Source organism: Medicago truncatula, chromosome 4 (assembly GCF_003473485.1).
Source record: "Medicago truncatula cultivar Jemalong A17 chromosome 4, MtrunA17r5.0-ANR, whole genome shotgun sequence".
NCBI lineage: Eukaryota > Viridiplantae > Streptophyta > Magnoliopsida > Fabales > Fabaceae > Medicago > Medicago truncatula.
Window position 1 is genome coordinate 1,843,725 of NC_053045.1, and position 14,522 is coordinate 1,858,246.

The window sequence follows — 14,522 nt, forward strand, 5'->3', positions numbered from 1 at the left end:
AATTGTATCAAAAATAGATTTAACAATCTAAACTAACAAACTTTTGAACAATAATACTACAAGAAAGAATCATGTCGTCCATAAGCCAAAAGAAAAGAGTGTAGAAGGTTGTTCCAATATCTGTCTTGTTGCAACAAAACAATTTTACCATTCATTCAACATTTTTTTTACTTAATCTAATAATTAGTTTAATCCTAATTTTTAATTTGAATCAAATCAAATTTAATCTAATCCTATTTTATTTTATTTTTGATGAATAATCTAGCCCTATTTTAAATCTAAAATCAAATCAAATCTTCAAATAAATCTAAACAAATCAAATAAAAAAAATTTCTTATTCAATTTAATTAATCTGATTATAATTTTATTTTACTTTCAAAAAATTAAAATTTGAACATTTTTATTCATCTTTTTTAACATAAACAAACATAATACCAACTTCATCGTCTCTCGACTCTCGACTCTCACTCTCATCACTCACAGCCGCCGCCAGCCCAACAACCGCCTCTCTTTTGCTCCGTCGCCACACTGCCGGCAGCTAATTACCGTCCATTCTCCCACCGTATCGTTGTCCACTTCGTCCTGTAACTCAGGTATTTTTTGTCTGATTTTTGCTCTCAATTCCTTGTTTTTTTTTTTCTCTTCCGATTTTCTTGTTGCTTATAGCAAAAACACTTTTCATGATAAGTGCTTATGTAGAAGCTATTTTTATAGAAAAAGTTAAAATAATGTTCAATTGTTTTCGTAGAAGCTATAAGCTGTTTTCATAAACTATCTTGGACAGCTTATGAAAATAAGTTGGAAATAGCTTATGAACAATGCCATAAGCTGTTTTCATAATTTCTCTCAAACCGTCTCACAAAACTTATGTCAGTAGATAAACTCAAAAAAAGTAAGCCATTCCCTCAAAAACTATCCATCCAAACATACCATAAGATAGTTGAACTAGTCATTAGTTTAGAAAATTTGATTATGAAATTGAAGGGTAAGCTGAATGTGGCTGGGATTGCTGCTAATGGGTATTGGAGGAAGAAGGGTTTTGTGAATTGGTGGAGGAATTTGGATTCTGCGACAAGGAAGAAGGTGTTTAAAACTATCATATAATGAAATCCACAAAAGCTTTGGCATGGTTTAAATTTTTGGAACTTCTTACCATCTTTTGATTTGTAAATGGTAAAAGATTTGCATGTAATTGTTTTGGCCAAATGAAAATCAATAGAAAATGTTAAGAATGGCATTGGTGGGTGGGATAGTAAGGGAAAATTGATTTTGATATTGATGGGATGCTTTATAGTTATAGTGTAAAAGGTAATGTCCAGCGGAGTAGCTTAACATGCGCTTATCATTAAACTTTGGTATAGATTTTCATTTTGTGATGCCTGTTACTCAACCAATTAAGTTAGAAGCCATGTCTATAGTTTGACTAGTCATTCACATATCTTTGTGATACTTGCATTGTTTGTTGGGAAGATAGTTTGAGCTTCTCGGCTTTGATATTGAAATGATTTGTTTTCGGTCTCTCCATTTGATTATATTCTCTTTGAACTGTAGTTTCACCATTTAATCCGAGTCTCTGTTTAACATTTTATTATGGTGTTGGAAGGTTCAATTAGTCTGGTGTTGATGATGGATGGTATTACCGTTACATCATTGTGTGTTTATATATATATATTCTAGGAGGTTCATTTTATATTATTTATTTATATTCGGTAAACTCTAAGGAGTGCTCGGGTTTATAGAAGCTCCATAACTTTATGAGTATATGGAAGTTTCATGACCATGGTTCTGAATTGCGGTTGCAGTAGCTATGGATCTTTTGATACCGTGGCAAAATACAAGCAAATGCAGTTGATGAGGCCGTTGTTGTGGAGACCACTAAAACTTTCATATGGCGGACCTCAATTTAGAACTATAGCTTAGACATGCCATTGAAGGCTCCTCTACAATTCTCATAATTATGTATTTATGTTTCTTTTTATTATTGCACGTGACTAATCTCTGGTTTGTTAGGCAATATAGAAATCTGTAAATAGGAGGAATTTCCTATGACATTCCACAAATTTGTATGAAAAAACAAGGATACTGTCAATTTTGACAAATTTGGCTTCCCTGTTCTGTTTCCCTAATGACAAGTGATGCAGTCTAAACTGTTTTTATGTACTATTTACTATTTAGTTGCTTTTGGACTATGGTTGTGTACTTAAATTCTATTTTGATCATTAAATCAAGCCACATTTTTTTCCATGTTCTACAAGTAAAGTGTAGTTTGTGTTTGTATAACGTAAACTAAGTCTATCTTTTTTATTTTTTCTACTTAGTTCTCAACAATGGTTACAGACGTAACTAAAAAGCCTAAAGGTTCAGCACCCATAGCAGCACCACCTCGCAAAATTAATGTGCCGAAGTTTGCAGAAGCCCGTGCCTCTGAGCTTCAGAGCCTTCAATGTATCGTTGAAAATAGATTAAGCAATGATTATAAGTCTCAAAGGAACAAGAGAAGAAGAACAACATCATTTAATGACCAAATTGCAAGAAAGGGGCACAGAAGAAAGAGGCAAAAGCTGGGAAGAGTTGATAAAGCGAATGTTGAATCGCGTTTGAAGAAGGACGATATAACACAGCTTCCTCGACATGTTCGTCGAAGATATGAACTTAAGAGTAACCCTGAGAATGGGTTTTGCACTTCTGGGGGTGGAACCAAGAGGCTGAGAACACATGTTTGGCATGCAAAGCGATTTTCCATGACCAAGCTGTGGAGTTACCACCTTCCTCTGGGTCTTCAAGGAAGGTAGGTCTTTGTTGATTACAATTTGTAGGGTTGCTTTACTTTGTTGAGATGTATTTGAACTGGATTATGATAACCTAATGCTACAAGTATATATATGTTTTACAGTTTTTGGTAACACTAACCGGGATTTTGTGTGTTTATTCAGAGGGAAAGGTTCAAGGGCGTTGTTGAGAAAGCTCAAACAAGGAGTGCTGGCTCACGATGCCAGCTATTACTCTGCTGTTCAATTGGAAGGTCCAGAGGTAATTTATAAACACTGTAGGCTCAGCCTCTGAAAATAATGGTTTGGTTCATAGCTTTATTTAAGGTTTTTCTGTTTACAGGATTCGTTAATTTCAATATTAAGAACGGTACTTGTGCCCTCTCCCATAGAAGTAACACATCCCAGAAATCATGATGATTCTGTTCTTTCTGGTACAACCTATGGAACAGCAATGGTGAGTGTTCCTTTTGCTGTTTCTTATAGTTGAAAGAGCCATGTTGTTTTAGTCAAACAAAATTAATTTTTCTATCCTGACAGCTTCATCAAGTTGGAGCACCAGTTTCTCAGGCAATCGCTCCTGTAACTTATATGTGGCGACCAGCTTTCCAAGAAAATATCACAGACCTAGGTGTTAGTGATGAAAAAATTATTCTTGATGTTGATTTATGTGACAAATCAGAAAGAATGGATTGTAGCTCTTCTTTTAGACACCTTTGGGTGTGGATACATGCTTCTGCCTTTGAAGAAGGATATGCTAATCTAAAACTGGCCTGCCAGAAAGAGGTTCACTCTCGTTTATTTTCTTACATGGACTACTCAATTGTATTTTGTTTCTATTATTTGTCTTGTACTGGATAAAGATGAAAACAAGTAGAAGCTAGTGAGTTCATTACTCAAGTAGGTTTACATAACAAATAATTTCATTTTACTATGCTATTCACTGATCACTTTGCCTATTTGAAGGCTTTTGGCTCATTTCATCCCAACATAAGCATGATTGGGAGGTGGGACAAAAATGCATTTATGTCTGAGTTCACAATATGTAAAGATTCAGATGATTATGGATCCGTGCATGTAACTAGCTTGTTATTAATTACTTATCAAATGTTGTATCATGATAAGAAAGTTTTTTCTTAAAATTCAATAACAATTATTCCTTCTGGATGGCAGTTCAAAATCAATTTTAAAAAATGTAAAATGTGAATAAATTAGTCAGATGAATCACTATGCAAGATAGATTTATTTGTCCAAGGTTTTAATTTATAAACCGTAACTCACATTATATAGTTTTTTATCTTACCATTATTCAGTTGGAAAAGAGAGGCATCTCGATCAATTGTTCTTCTCTTGAGGGTCAACTTGCAAAATTAGAATTAATTGGATCAGGGACATTTCGACTTCTTCAAAAGATATTGCATCCTGTTAGAAGGTTTGTTGTTTAAATTTGTAAAGTAATTCCGTCTTAGTTTTTACTTGTTTAACTGTCATTAATGATCCAAAATAGCTTATGTTTGCGTGACAGTATTTCAGAAAATCATTGGCAGTTAAGGAAACACGTGACTACAGAAGAAAACCATGTTTCTCAAAATACAGAGCCTTCCATACTGAAAAATGAGGAGCATTTCTCTTGTCGTGCAATGTTATCTCTTACTGTTAAGGATCCTCGGGATTTACCTGTGAAAAAGACGGTTGTTCCAATAGAGCCAATTTCAACTAAGGCTCTAAGTGATGCACAAGAAACTAGTTGCAAAGAGCTTGCTGATTTGGGAGGAATGTTGGAAAAGAATAAAGATTTTGGAGACAACCAGTCTGATGTTGATGATCTATGGTATGCTACAACCAGAGGCTTGAAGCCTCCAGTGGAAGACAGTGTCCTTTCTATGGAGAAGCATCGTAAACGCATGGTTAAATTCTGCCTAGATGACATGAACTTTGGGGAGGCGAACTCTTCCAAAGTGCAGTGCTCAAGATCTTGCCCTATTCTGCTTTTAAAAAATGATTTGAAGGAATCAACCATGGGGTAAATTATTCTTCAATATATTTTTCCTTTTAATTTGTTTGAAATGACCATGTTGTTTATGAATATATTTCAAGTACTATTGTTTTTTTATTTTTTTGAAAGCACAAGATAGATATTTGTGATCACCTGCTTATGATACATTAGAAAAAAAAGATATAACTTGTAATAAGTTTGATGAGCTAAAAAGATCAATTGATCAAATAAAGCCTGAATATTGATGTTAAAACCTTTTATATTGTGTACTATATATAACTATATAATGAATGCTTTCATGCTTATCTTGTAGATGGTCTATTATACTTCCCTTAAGTTGGGTTAAAGCCTTCTGGATTCCACTTGTCTCTAATGGGGCACATGCAATAGGTTTGCGAGAGAAGCAGTGGATTGCATCTGATGTAAGTATTTGCACTACGTACACCACGGCAAATGCATCTTTTTTTTGTTTTTGTATTTACTATTTAGTATTGAATATTACTTTAAAACTTTTCTCTTTATCCAGACGGGGATACCATTTTTCCCTCAAGATTTCCCGGATTGCAAGGCATACTCACGCTTCATGGCAGCTAAAGCTGCTGAATGTGATCAAAAGGAAGAACTTTGTCCTCCTTCTGTAAGAAATTTGAGAGTTCCCATCCTGCCTCCTTGGCGTATTGTTCACAATACTTTCAACAAAGAGATTAGCAATATGGAGACTCTTGACCTTTCAGCTAGGGAAGATTTGACCAATGCTAATTCCTTGTCCAACTCTTGCCCTGGCAACTCTAAAATTTCAAATTTCGACTCTGAGAATGCATTTGATGGAACTGTAGCAAGGACAGGTTGTATGCTGACTACTTTACTCGATGAAACCAAAACTGGTCGTTTGCTGTTATTTCCTTATGCAGCAGATGGAAAGGCCAGAATCTCTAAGTTTATTAAGGGAGAAATAATGCTTGATACAAGGCATAAAAGTTCTATCATTTATGACCGTAAGCTATATTTTATAAGAGTTCATCTTCAGCCATTCAAGGAAGGCTTTTTTGAAGAGGGTGCAGTTATTTGTGCGCCACATCCTTCTGATATATCTTTATGGACTTTAAGGTAATTTAACAGTTAAATTATGAGTTCCCGTTCTATTGATAATTATATTTTCCTTTTTGCTGACTGGGAATTAAGAATTGACCATCATTTTTGTGAAATTTGTTTGTTATTTGTCAAACATGTATGCTTTGTTTAGCTATGAGATAACAAGATATGGCTGCTAGTGTTTTATCCTAGGATTCATTGTTCTGTGTGTTTCTCAATTAATTAGGTTGTAATGTCTGATATATTAGCCAATGGTCTACTCGATATTAAATTTATTTCTTGAGGGGGAGAGTCTACCACAGAAGCTTGTTATTGGGCCTCTTGCGCGTGCTTTTGCGTTGCACTATAGCAATTGCTTGGCACACCCCACCAAAAAAGAAAAAAATGTTAGGTTGTAAATGTGGGTAAGGATTGCAGGGAACAAAAACAAATTTGATTTTCTTCTATTCTTTTCATCATTCATGCGATGCATTCAGGATGAGCATAGATTCACCTCTTCTTGCTTGGAATAGATATTGATCTTTTGACTAAATTATTCCGCATTCCCCTTTGTTTTTAGATTCTACATAAAATCCTTCATATTTTACAGGACTTAAGTCCATTTTTTTATAGAACACTTTGACAAGGCTGCTAGTTGATTGGTCAATTGTTAGTCATTTCCACATAGTAATTATGGTATACGACTCTCAAGTATAAACACAACATATTGGACATAAGTATAGGGTAATTATAAAATGTGAGGGGTTTGGCATAGCTTTTTGAAATAGAAGTGACAATATATGGGTTGGTTGGAGTATTTTATTATATGTTTTGCATGTCTTGCAGTTCAGTGAAAAGTGAAGTGGGACTTAAACTGTCTGAGTCTGCTATGCGATCATATTTCAAAGAGAATTCCTCCGGTGAATGGGGAATGCAGATACCAGATGATTCAGTTGGTAGAGAGTCTCACCGGTGGCCTATTGGCTTTGTTACGTCAGCTTGTGTTCAAGGAAGGTATGAGATCATATCTTTTTAGATTCTAATCCTTTGCTATTAGTCTGAGCATAAACTATGTACAGAAAATATACGCACCTCATTGTAGAGAATCTAACTGTGTGCAATGTCATTGCAGCAAGAGGCTTGCAGCAGAGGGATTTTGTGAGGCAGTTTTACTATCTCATTTAAGAGAGGAACAGTGGAAGGAAATGCCCGTGAATCAGAGGAGGAGCGAAATATACATACTTGTCAGGAATTTAAGATCTGTAGCTTATAGGCTAGCTCTTGCTTCTATTGTCTTAGAGTATCAGCAAAATGACACTGAGTTCTTGTAAATTGATTTTTTGTTGGATTAAACTATGGATGTTACATTGCTACAAATAGGGCCAAATTGGTAAATATTCCTTATTAGAAAAAGGGAAAATCAACAACATAGAGAAAAATAGGTTACTTTTATTTTTTATAAATATTTGTACGATCAAAACATTTGAAATTATATGTTTTTTTTTTAGTTATCCATACTTGTAATTCCTTTAAATTTTAGCCTGTTGCTTTTTCTAGTCCATCCTTACTTCCAAAATCTCCGGGTTTTCCAAGACCACTGCATATGCTGTTGTTGATGTACCACGTGGTCTGTTCTACAAGCATTCGGAACTCCTGCTTACAACATTTGCTGCATTAGTTTTTTAGCTTGGGCAATTTAACCTTTTCTTCATGTGTTTCTTCCTTTTCTCTTTAATCTTGGTGGGGAACAGCTTTTACCTGATCATCCTCAATGCCTGCTGTTTACAGCTTCTGTTTCCTTTAAAGGAAGTGAAGGTTGAGAAGGATTGCACTGAATTTAAATTGAGGTTTGTGCTTTAATGCTCTAAGAACTGTTTTGTGATTGGTTGGTTTAATGTGTTTGGTTTGAATAATCTGAGCCTGTATGAGCTGATATAGACTCTGAATCTCTACTTCATTTTGAACAATTATGCGTTAATGGGAAGAGCATTCATTGTGTGAAGTTTGTTTACATCATGTTATAACAAAGATTCTGAATGAATGTGAAAACTTCATGTATTGTATATCATAATAAATTCTGCACATTCATCGTCAATTATGTTTGCCTACTTATTGCGAAGGGTATTCCCAAATTTTGGTACTTACAAATCTAGGGTATTCTATGATAACTCTTTTTTCCTTCTCATGCTCTCTTACTAAAAAATTCTCTTTTCGTAAACATTTTCTTCAATATGTAGTTGATGGTAGAAAATATCATAATGCTTGTAGAGCCTTTTTTGAACTTCGATTTTGAATCTATCTTATTGCATTTAGATAAATCATTCACTCTTTTGCTTTTATATTCTTTATAGAAACTGCCTCCAAATGTAAGCAAAATAGTACTTGCTGCAAATACGGCAGACACAAGCATTACTATCCGTGGTATACTTTCTGTGATCAATTTTAGAAAAGAAGAGACCACTTATGATGATTTGAATAAGTTGTGGATTTTTTTACTCGTGTGAGAACCTATTTGATGTCTTTGCATTGATATTCATTACACTATTTGCATTGATGTTCATTACACTTTGCAACTGCTGGATCTGAAGACAGTACACAAAGGCTAAAGGTACCTCTCTCTCTCTCTCTCTCTATATATATATATATATATATATATATATATATATATATATATATATATATATATGTCTCACTTGTTATTTCTCAATGTAAGTGATCTCTAGAATTTCCAAAGCTCGCCTTTATCATTTTTGTACCTAAGTTTTTTCAAATTTCAACTATCCTCTTCATGTTTTATGCGAGTTTAATTTTAATGGATTGCTATTGTAAAACTTTTAACACTGAATTATTCACAAATAATTGTGTGACTTTTAAAATAATTATTATGATTGAAGTGAAATATTTTTAATGATTTCAGGATGATAATTTTTAAATGTGTAAATATCTGTACACTAACAATGCATATCAATATATCATGAAAATATTATATAGTTTTAGTTGTCAATGGGGGAGAAGGAGTTGAGATTCCATCCCTTAACATTAAATTTCCCTGGTGCATCCAAATTTCTAGTTGCAGATGTACCAAGGGTTCTTCTGGTTGGGTCTAGATTATTTTGATTTACTTGTTTTTCCTGATACCAAGACTGACCCATTAGTGAATTTCTTATCAAAGCATAATTGTTTTATGACTTTCCTCTTCTCGAAATGTAGACCACTTCTGAAAGTGAGGGGAGTTTTTCCTTGAGAATATTATATTGAATAGTGTCATACTCATTCAAGTGTGGAATTCAAAAGTCGATCTACCTAAACAAACTTTGCAAGAGTGAAGCCCTTGTTACACTCCATTTTCAAGTTTTTGTAATGGTCTAACTTCATTCAAAGACCGTCGAGGATCCCATAGAAGTTTACAAATTCAATCAAATCATAGGACATAAAGTTGTTGTAATGAGTCCCAGTAAGAGGGACTGAGGCCATAATCTTGGAGATGGCGTCATAAACACTCACAACCCGATTATCAAACCTAAGACAAAGGATTGAATCCATTAGGCACTTCAAACTCGAATTCGTGATAATTACACACTATCATTGTGATATGTAGAAAGAAATAATAGGGAGTAATTATCACACAACACTGTCATTTCAAACAGTTTTTATGATTGGAGCTAAGGTGTAAAAATTAACAATCTAGAAATAGCAAAGAGCTACATTTTTATGCACTTGTTACAATAGGTACACTTGTGGATGTAGCCATAGATATATACGATATATACATGCATTCATGTGTTTACGGAATCTCCTATGGACATTTAACATTTGATGAACGAAACTGAATGACATAAAGGAATGAAACATAATATGAAGTAATGATATTATATTGTTTGTGTCTGTATGAGAACATTAGAAGTAACAATTATATCTAGGTTCTTTGTTAATGTTATGGAAGCATTCTTAAAAGATCTTTGAAACTGGAATAAACAGACTGGTCATAACACAAGATTGTAACTCATACTTTGGTTTTTCATCAAAATTTTCCATCCTTATGTTTGCTCATTTTCTTCTATGCCCTTGTAATTTTATCACCCTTTAGGCCTACATTGCTACACTTTTATCACATGTACATATTCAAATGATGCTAGTGTCTTTAATTACAATTTACGTGGATGTATCATGACACATTATTCTTCCTTTCATACACAGAGATACAATCTAGAGGCCTTGCCTCTTCATTTATAAATCCTTATGTCATGATCGTTATTATAATATGACATCATGTTTATATTTATGGCCTTAACATGTTAATATTTTTATCCATTTTAATTGTTATCCTAACATTCTGATTGTTTAGAATAGGAAAATAAAAAAGGTTTAGTACGTGGGTGTATTATGTATTCATTTGTAGCAAAAACAACTTTGAAGCTTTATTTGTATATGTTTTGCGACAATAGGAAAAGTCAAAAGATAGTTTGTGATAAAAAAAATCTATTAAAATATCTCAATTTAGCAAATAATTTATGTTGGGATACTTTCATTCTTGAAAAGAAATGAAATTTTGTTGGTCATTTTAACTCTCGACTTTTAAGAAAAAGATCCTTGGTACTCCCTCCGGTCTTATTTATAAGAGATAATTTGGTCAACAAAAGTTGATGTATCTGATCCAATTTTAACCAGATGCATCAACTTTGGTTGACCTAAACTTCTCTTATAAATAGGATCAGAGAGTAATTTAGAGTTTGATCTGAATGCAAGTAAAACTTGATCAATCTGTATTTAAATTCTGTTTCTTCTGAAAAGCTTAATGAGTGGGAATGTAAACAAAAAAGTATGCAATACATGCTACCTATTATTGTTACAATATTTGAAAAAGTTTAGCATGTGAAGGTGAACCCCACTAAAGGTTAAATGACTGATTCAGATTTTGTCTTGAGTATGGCCCACAAGAAATTGATGATTCAGTGATATCCTATAAATAAATATTCTTCTATAAGGCTTTCTAAAATCTTCTTAATGCGTGCATGGATGGAAGATAATCAAAGTGTTTGTACTGTTTATCTTTGAGTGTTTGTGAAGAAAGGAACATATAATGGCAAGTAAAGTTTCTACTCGTTGAAAATGATAACAATTTTGGATTTCTATGATTCTGAAAGCACGCGTAATCTATACTTTTTCTCTTGGTCGCTGAATGCTAGCATTTAAACTACTTTATGGTTGTCTAGAACTTGAAGTGAAGAAGTATAAAACAAATTAAAAGTGAGATTAAAGTAACTAAGTTCAAATGGTTAACGAGCTCAATCAAATATAATTTGAAAGAACCTAAGTTTGATTCTTGGATAGAATAATACTCGATTAAATTATACTTACTTTATGGCTGAACTTTAGTTTATCATTGTTTCTTTACTATGAGAATCGGATCGGAGGGTTAAAAAAAATGCTAAAAGTGAAAGTGATGATCATTAAGAAGTTTATTAATTAACAAAATGTGTAGTATACTCCCTCCGGTCTCAAATGTAGAGAAAAAAACAAAAAAAAAATTGTGGTCTCAAATGTAAGAAAAAGTATAGTAAAATCAACCTAATAAATGCTACTATTCCAATGTTATCCTACCTCCATGAATTCAAAAGTCACTTCATTAATTATTACTAAAACATGACAAGGGCAAAATTGGAAAGTTGTACATTTTTTAACATGACTTCAATGTAATCAATTCATTTTCTTAATTGGTGTGCTTTTTTTTTTCCCTACATTTAAGACCGGAGGGAGTAGTCAATAAGATGACCCGGTTTAGTATTTGAAGAGATTCCCTCAAACTGATTGAATCTTCCAAAAATGCATGCTTGTTATTCTTTGAACCAAATGCAAACAAACAATTTAAACTTCTTAGCTCAATTTTTATTGGCTTGACTCAATTTAGCACCAACACTTTAGATTGAAAATACATCGTGTTTCGAGTCTCACACACACACACGCATATATATATATATATATATATATATCAGAATATGTTTATATAAAACACTAATACATGTGGTTACATTTAATAAGTTTTATTTTTTAAAATTGTTACCAGTGTCAGAGTCAGCATGTGTCGATGTTTCACATATATGTTTTTACATGCTACTTATATATAAGATTTGTTATTGGGAAATGTTAACTAGTGATTTTGTTAGTGTAAGTGAAATCCTAAATTGAAGTCATGATAAGTTGATAACTTATTGTTGATTGACTGATACCTATTTTTGACTCTCCAATTCCCATGTTTACATCAAACAGATTTACTAGGCATAGATGGAATTATAAGTTTTGAAGACTCTACATACAACATCTGTAATAATAATTATATAATAATTCAAGAGTCGTTGCTGCAATTTGCAGCTCTTTTCATGAATTGAAATTGATTCACTAGCATATGATCACCAGGTTTAATCATGTATGAAAGAAAAAGGGGTTTGTTATGCCTCCATGAATGTGCCTTTGATGAAGAATTGAGCAAACATAGTAAATAAAATTTAAGGAATATGTATAAGGTATGAGGAAAAAAATATTATACCATATCATGAAATAGCATTACTAGAAAAAGAAGAAGAAAAAAACAATGAAAAATATGAAATGTGTCTAATTATTGAAGAGAGACTTAATTTTATCCGTTTCTAATTTTAATGCCAAGACATTTTTTCCTAGTACTTTAGAATCGTGAAAATGTAGATATTTTTTGTTGCCTCAATAAATGAACACTAAGTGGCAACTCAAATTAATTAACTGATGATTAACCACTATAGCCAACTAAACTATTTTTTTAATAAGTTAACTAAGGATTTTTCGTTATAAGTTATGGTTTTTATTAGTTTTATTTACAATGAGGAGTCACCATAAATATTTTTTTATGGTAACATAGGACATAACAAGGTTCTAGTTTCTTCCTTAAAAAAAAGGTTCTAGTTTCTTTTTTAAGGGAAGGTTCTAACTTCTAATATTCATAGATCATATGATAAAATAATTTGATTGTTTTTTACCTCTCCCATTAAATTGAAAGTAGGGAAAGAAGGCGAAAATGACAGATTGCAATTGCATGATTTGGATTGAGATTATGGACGCATAAATTAAATAAACTGCAAAGCAAGTTGTAATAGTTTTTTTTTTATTCACAATAGCCATGACAATGGAATTTTTAAAATGTTTACCATTCCAACTTGTCATTTGTTTAATTTATTTAGCTATCATAATATAGATAGTAAATACACACACAATTGATTGCCTAGGAAACCTCATCATATCAAAACTTGGTGACTATAGTTCCATCATTTGATATTATCATAATTGTATAATTTTCTTTTTTATTTGGTACGATGCATAATTGTATATTATTATGCATTATTAGTACTACTAAGTCTTTGTTTGTAACAATGCGATTCCATATACAAAATAATTCATTAATCAATTGCCTTGTTACTATTATGATAAATAAATGAATTTATGAAATAATTGGATAATGTATAGTGCACGTGTTCTGTTCAATCAACAGGCATGTTTTTATTATATATTACATTATTATATATAAAAAAGAACTCAAGTAAATAATCAAATATTATAGTAAGAAGATACATTACGCAAATGATAAGGACAAAAACAATAGTAGTTAATAGTGTTTTTAATGCAAAACAAATGTCCCTATGTAGCTAGTGACTGTACCAAAAGGACTGAATTTAGGAAAACATAATTCATTATGGAATGTTTTATAAAATGTAAAAAAAAATCTACTAGAATGTCTCATCAAATTGGCTTCATTTCTACCAAACACTTAGCTTTGCGTACATAATTGATCATGACCTTAATGTTTTCTTTTTGAATGAGGAACTAAGAGACATGTGTCTCACAGAGAACATAAATCAGTTGGTCTTGCCTACTACATTAAACCTATTTAAGTCTACATCTATTTAATATTTGAGTAAATCTTCTTCATCTTATTCTTATGTTTTCATTCAACGAATTTGTAAGGTATCCATTATTAGAAGATCTTGGTTAATTTTATCTATTTTATTTTTATTCAAAAAATAAATTATATAATTTATCACTTAACCTAATTTTAGATAACACTTTCATTCTTTATCAAAAACTTAGAAAATTATCACAAAACTCATGATTTCATTAAAAAAAAATGCAGAATTTCATCAAAACTTTATCTTCTTCATTTTCTCTCTCATCAATCAACCTAACACTCCAACAATTTGATTTAATTGATTTAGTTTAGATCTTCAAGTTTATCAAGTTTTATTTTTAGAAAAAAAAATAAAAAATTGATAAACTTAAAGATCCAATCAAATATCGTCGTTCAATGGATGATATCTATTCAACCCATTCTTAAATTATATAAAAAAAAAAAATTTTAATTATGTTAAAAAAATAAAATAATTTCATAATCATAATGATAATTACCCCACTCGATCTCAATCTGCCTCCAGTCAAAACAAGGATCTCCCCTGCCCCCGCATAAACCCAATCTAACCTCGCTCGTCCATGGCTTGCCCGCACTCGACACAAGTTTGCCGCCAAAGCTGAGTAAGAGAAGGTCAAGGTCAAGCAGAAAAGACTGGGTTGAGAGGGGCTTGATTCGAGGATGATCATGGTTGGGTTTGAGCATGGGGAAATGGTGATGAGCAATGGAAAATCGAGGTTCGAGCTGAGGTCAAGAGGGG

At 32.4% G+C, this 14,522-nt stretch overlaps 1 protein-coding gene across 2 annotated transcripts; it reads left to right on the plus strand.

Moving 5' to 3' along the window:
• Nucleotides 1–434: 434 nt before the first annotated feature.
• Nucleotides 435–7,346, plus strand: LOC25491287 (ribonucleases P/MRP protein subunit POP1). 2 transcript variants are annotated; one of them, XM_024783029.2, is made up of 11 exons: nt 435–593; nt 2,319–2,788; nt 2,934–3,030; nt 3,112–3,225; nt 3,309–3,554; nt 4,082–4,200; nt 4,276–4,791; nt 5,078–5,186; nt 5,291–5,871; nt 6,682–6,849; nt 6,968–7,346. In XM_024783029.2, the coding sequence occupies exons 2-11, from the start codon at nt 2,328–2,330 to the stop codon at nt 7,164–7,166; spliced, it is 2,610 nt and encodes an 869-aa protein (XP_024638797.1). In that variant the 5' UTR covers nt 435–593; nt 2,319–2,327; the 3' UTR covers nt 7,167–7,346. The 2 variants fall into 2 exon arrangements, with proteins under 2 accessions (XP_024638797.1, XP_013454624.1); XM_013599170.3 differs by having other exon boundaries at nt 4,294–4,791.
• The last annotated feature ends 7,176 nt before the right edge of the window (nt 7,347–14,522 follow it).